The 5919-nt window shown below is 47.9% G+C and overlaps 1 protein-coding gene across 1 annotated transcript in view; it reads left to right on the top strand.

The window, feature by feature from the left end:
• Nucleotides 1–5002, top strand: part of ZNF275 (zinc finger protein 275) — a 25569-nt gene extending 20567 nt beyond the window's left edge. Inside the window, 1 exon segment of the mRNA XM_023752985.1 lies at nucleotides 1–5002. This exon segment is cut by the window's left edge and continues 102 nt beyond it. Coding sequence (XP_023608753.1) covers nucleotides 1–215 — 215 coding nt within the window. The 3' untranslated portion in view covers nucleotides 216–5002.
• Nucleotides 5003–5919: the final 917 nt, after the last annotated feature.

The raw sequence follows: 5919 nt of genomic DNA, 5'->3' as shown, positions 1-5919 counted from the left end.
GGGGCCCCTCCGACCTGATCAAACACCGGCGGATCCACAGCGGACTGAAGCCCTACGAGTGTGACAAGTGCGGGAAGGCCTTCCGGAGGAGCTCAGGCCTGAGTCGCCATCGGAGAACCCACAGTGGAGCCAAGCGCTGTGAGTGCAGTGAGTGTGGCCGCGTGTTCAAGAGGCGATCCTCGCTGCAGAAGCATCAGCCAACCCATCATGAGTAGATGAGGCCCGAAGACCCTTGTCTGTCCGTGGGTCCCTGTCCCCCCCACCCCCCTCCCCACCCTCGAGTGGGATGGCAGAGTCAAAGGAGATGAACAGTTTTGTAGCGCTTATATATTTTATTGTCAGAAAGGTTGAAACCAATTTATACTGCCACCAGCAATTTATAAGTGTACATTTCCCATTTTGCCTCTCGAGAGTAGCTTTGTCCATTTTAATTTATTTCAGCTAGTTTATCTCGCATCAGATATCTTCAAGGTATTTAAATCTGCAGGCCTTGAATCTGAGAATGCGAGGAGAAACCTGGATGTGGGGCTGGAGGGCAGCTTGTTGGTCCTCCCCTCTGAGCTCCCACCTCAGGGAAACTGACACAGCTATTCAGTGATGGTGTCAACATAATGTGAGCCCAACTTTCCCGAAGAAAAGATTGCCCCAAAGTCTTTTGGCCTACTTGAATCTATAAATTTTTAGGGATGTAAATAGAATACTCAAATATGTCATAATGTTTAATTTATTTAGTTACACATACATATTATAAATCACATATTATATAGAATAATATATTAATTTAGAAAATATTCCCCTTTCCCCCCACACTCGGCTCCATATCATTTTGTTCTAACTCCTCACGTGCATTTCTGACCTCACTAGCCTGGGAGCCCCTTTTGAGTCATCAGTTTCAAAGCACATCAAATGGTTTCCATCCATTCGAGCTGTGTTCCATGTAGCATTGTGACAAAGGCTCTCACTAGAAATTTCCTCCCAAACCATAAGTACGTGTCCATGTAAGATTAGGACAATTGTTTTTAAAAATTGTCTCATAACTTTACAATATAACCACTCAAGGTGTTCCTTTTTTAAATGACCTTTCAAAGCCTTTTAAGCATCTAAAACTTGTCATTGTGAGGTCATACTCCTAGGTTCCATTTCTTTTGTGTCCTTTTTTCTGAAACCAGTTCTATCTAGTGAGTCCCACACATACACAAAACTAGCATCGGTTGGAGTTTGCTTCAGGCTAATGAGTCGTCCTTAGCAGCACTATCTTGTTCAAAATCAAGTAGTTGAGAGAGCATCCCCATAGTAACAGGGACATCAAGGACTCAAGTGTAAGGTGACACCTCCTTTTCGAGAACAATTGCCTGTCATCGAATGGGACCTAGATGTTACTTCTCAACCCTCAGTTCCGGCTCTAAAACGGGGATGATCACAGGACTACCTCCTGGGGTTATGGTGAGGACTGTGACACCACGCCCTGCATGGAGAGACACTCAGTGAAGGGCATCTGCTGTCATCGTCATAGTTATTGCTGTCATTCTATGGCTCATTAGTACCAGAACTGGGGATGGACCCAGGCCTTCTGACTCCTAGTCTCATCTTCTTTCTCATGCAATGACTTAAATACTGTTTCCGTTTTCTTGCATGCAAATCGTACGTTCATCTCCTTTGACCAGTTATCAAGTTACCTTTGGATATATTGACTTTATACAGAAGTTCTTTCTATATCGATTATGACGATCTCTTTTTCAATTTTATTGCTTTGTTCTCTGTAGCAGTTTTATTATACTTTTTGTTATGTAAGCTTTTGACTTTTACGTACCCAAGCATTCATTGTCCGTTAAGTCATAATTTTCATTGGTTGAGTAGTTAGAGATGACATTTTGTTCTAGAATTTTAACTACAAACGAAAAGTTGAAAGCCCTGCCCCACCAGAAGGCGAATGTTCCAAGCGGGCAGGCTGGATGGGAATGGGCCGGAGAAGCAGGCTCGCTCCTCATCCAAGACGCAGACTCTGCGCATGTCTGCAGGCAGTACTTGACTATCCAACCTGGCCACTCAGGCACGTGAGAGAAACTTCCATCACAGCTTGGCCAGAACACTGACTGTTCCTCAGTATAGCCCTAGCCATCAGCAGCAGGGCTGGGCCTCACCTGATCGATGGGGTGGTCCCAACTTGGTCTTGGCAACAGCTGGCCATCCTTTGGGCTCCTGGGAGCCTTGGCCATGTCTGGCGTGGATTCAGTGCCTGAGTAGCAGATCCACCCAAGAGACATCTCCTCCAACACAAGAAGACTCACCTGACGATGATGTCACGTGAATCGCATCCTCCTCTTAGGAAGTGACTCTGGAACAAGAAAGAAGTCAGTTTGGTGGCTTCCACTTTTGGCAACGAGGGGGAAATTCACCCGCGTCTTCTGATGTCACCTGCAGCCACACCTGAGAGGAGCAACAGAGCAAAGTCTCAGAGAGAAACCGTGCCCCTCTGGTGGCCTGCATGTCATTGTGATCGAAGTTGGCCACACAGGCCTGGGCTGTGACTTACAGCAGGTGCACCCAGAAGGGGCAACAAAACAAGGGTTTGGAGGGCAATGATGCCCTTCTGATGGCCCGTGTGGCATAGAAATAAAAGCTGGTCATTCTGGGGCTGGGCTGTTACTTCCAGCAGCCTCCCCAGGAGAAATAGCAGCAGGGCTGGCCAGCAGCCTGGCCCCTCCTGCAGAGCCCACAGGGAGAAGCCAGCCACACGGGCTGTGGCTTCCCAGCAGCTGTGTCTGGGATCAGAGGCAGCAGGAGGGGCACTAGAGGGCCTGGAGAGGAAGTGTGCCCTTCTGATGGGCCCACCAAAGCTGAGGCGGAACTTCCCATCCTGGGAAGCAGGGTCCCACAGTGACCCCTGTGACCTTAGCCAGAAGGTACTCTGGAATGGCCGCCAGGCCACACCAGTGGCTATCTGCGACATCTCCATCCTGAGCCCCAGGCTGGAGATCCGCCGACAGCACTTGTTACATAGCAATTCCTTTTGCTCTGTGGGCTTCAGTTCTCGCATAGTCGTGAATCTGTGTCTGAGATCGCTACTTCCTTCTCTCAGCAGTTTTTCTCTTTTCAAGCTGTTATGGCGTGTTTGATACAAGTGTCCTTTGGTAAGGAATGGTGACGTCATGGGGGGGGACAATCTGGCACCTGTACCTGCAAGTACTCTGCCATTTCTTGCCCATTCACTAGGCATTTGTCGGGTTTCTTGAAGGATCCAGATGCAGTATTAACTCGGAATTTAGCATCATCAACACTGCCTTGTTTCCCCCAGCCGGGACACGACGTCCTGCCATCCCGTCATGCCCTCCTTTACTTTTTTCCATTCCTGGTTCTATACTTTCCTCTCAAAGAAACCCTTTTCCAGAGTTAACACTAAATACCGCATCTTTTCCATCACTGTGTTTGCTCCAAACAATCAATTTGTGGCTTTCACGTATGTCCTGTAGTTGCCCCGAGTTCCATTTTTGCCTCTGGCAACTAGGGGGTGGGTTTCCTAGGATTCTCTAGTTATACTACTACGTCAGATGCAAAATGTGATCCAGCTTTCTGTCGTGTGTGCTTGTCTATGCATTTGTGTATCTACCTCATTTCACTTTTCTTTCTAATCACACAGACCTTTTGCAAGGGAAACGAAGAGCAGTTGAGTTACATAGAATGCTAGTTCTCATTAGAAATCTATCCTTTTCTTATATTCTGAAAGAAAGCCTCCATTGCTTTTATTAAAGTTTTGAATACTTGCTGAAATTTTCCCAAAAAAGCGATTGCTTACCATTTTTGCTGCTTGAGATTAACTGTGTTGATTAGTTGTGTCAGACCCACTCTTAGATTTCCACAATGAGCCCCACCCGATCACAGTGGGCATCCTGTTCATGTGGTGTTGCATTCCCAGTGCCCCTGGCTTGGGCCCTGTTGTGTGCCATGTGACTCCCAGCCCTCTTCTAGGCCACATTCATTCAACCACAACTAACCACGTGACTCATGGGCAGCAACTGGTCATCAGAGCTGGCTGGAGATGATAGGCCAGGCCTTTCAGGTTCTGCAAACAAGGAAACTAAGAAGTTTCTAGTTGGTGTTGGAATAAAGAGGGAGCACTCCGCATTTAGAGGAGTTGGGCAGCACTGGCTTGAAGATCTATGGGTTCCTGCTAGGCGCCCTAGAGATGCTTCAATACTAGCACCCTGGGGAAAGCCTTGTCTCATGTTCTTGGATTTCTGAGGACTGCCCTCCACTATAGACTTCCTTGACGGAGCCAGCTTGAGTGGGTCTCTGCTTTTTGCAATCTGTCAAGAGCCCATGTATCATTTGGCTGCTTCCTGAGAAGCATCACGTGACTGGCTTTCCTTATGTTCACATGGCCCGAGTTCCTGGCCCAAGTCCCCCCCTGACTATAGTAAACACCCATTTAAATGTGGTACTGTTTTCTCTTTGCTAAGATGGGTTAAAAAATCTATGCCTTCTAGTATCAGTGAATTTGACCAATGCTTTTCTGTCTGGTTATCATTCCTGTACTGACCCCAAGTTTGCCCCACCTACCATGTTCCTGCTTTTGGAAGTGTTTCCCTACTTCCAGCAAATCCATCAGACAAAGAATCGATAACTTCTCTGTTACTCTGTATATTTACATTCTGTAATTGTCATTGCATCAGTTTGGGTGTTTACTTTCAAAAGTAGAAATGGTCTCTTTAAACTGGGCCTTCAGCAGTATTTGCATATCTAAGAACAGTAGCTATGTCCCACCCCAGTTCGTATTTTGGTTGTTGGCACTCTTTTCTCCTTCCTCCCAATCTCCATAACTTGTCTGTTTTATGGCACTTGACTATAATCAGCCTTGCACTAGAGCTTCGCCCTCCCTGCCTCCCCCACCCGTTAGATTGTGCGCTCTTAGAAGACAGGGGTGGTCTTTCATGTCTTATTCCCCTACCAGACCTAGCACAGTGCCTTGCATCAAGTAGATTTCAATAAATATATGTTAAATGGCTTTGGTCTCCTTAACTTATTTTGTCAAAACTTAGTTTATCAATTCTTCCTTGGCCTTTTCCACACTCTGGGGTCCAGGTGCTATGTTGGCTTCCACTTGCTGGACACTCAGAGGGGAGAGGAGATGCTCTGATGAGGGAGGGCTGGTTTTCCTGGAAGTTGGAGCTCCCCCTTGGCAGAAGGGGCCTGTCATTCAGCCACGTGCCTTCCCCCTCTAGTCAATTCCAGGTGGGAGCAGAAGACCAGGCTGGACCCTAAGCTCCTCCCCTAAGGAATGGGGTAACAAATCGCTTCTGGGACTTGAGAATTGGCCAGCCTCTCTGAGCTGGGTGAGGACAGGAGTGGGGAGGTCAGTCCTCTTGGTGGCCAGTGGCTGGCCCTCTCTCCGATGACCATTATCTCATAAAAGGCGGGTAATGAGGACAGGACCCTGGCTTCCTGGCTCAGCTGTGGAGTCAGTTATCTGGTCCTGGAAGGGCAAGCACAGAGTAGGCTCCAGAGTGCTTGGGTTGGACCGTTTGGTCCACAATGTACCCCAACAGGAGAGAGCAACATTGGAATAGAGCATGACTCCCCCCACCCACCTAGTCTCCCTGGAGGCTCCCAGGCAACGACCGTGCCATCTTTCCTCCAGGGCCCCCTCCTCATCACGCTGTCAATTGCCAACTTCTAGGCAAGGGATGTGATAGCTCCTTGCCCCATTTGCAGCCCAGCCAACTCTGCTTGCAAGCCACATGTTTGGAAAGAATCATTTGCTTTGCCGATTTCATGATATGCTTGCTACTGAGAATTCTACCCATTTTTCCTGAAACCATGCAAACTCTGTTCTGGCAAGCTTTGGTTTGACAAAAGTTAAAGCCACAGGTCCACTTGGACACCTAATACTAGACCCCAGGGGAGGGGACAGCCTGGGGCTTT

The sequence above is a fragment of the Myotis lucifugus genome, unplaced genomic scaffold (assembly GCF_000147115.1).
Source record: "Myotis lucifugus unplaced genomic scaffold, Myoluc2.0 scaffold_40, whole genome shotgun sequence".
Classification (NCBI taxonomy): Eukaryota; Metazoa; Chordata; class Mammalia; order Chiroptera; family Vespertilionidae; genus Myotis; species Myotis lucifugus.
The sequence above is the reverse complement of the archived record's forward strand: the minus strand, read 5'-3'. Positions and strand labels throughout refer to the sequence as shown.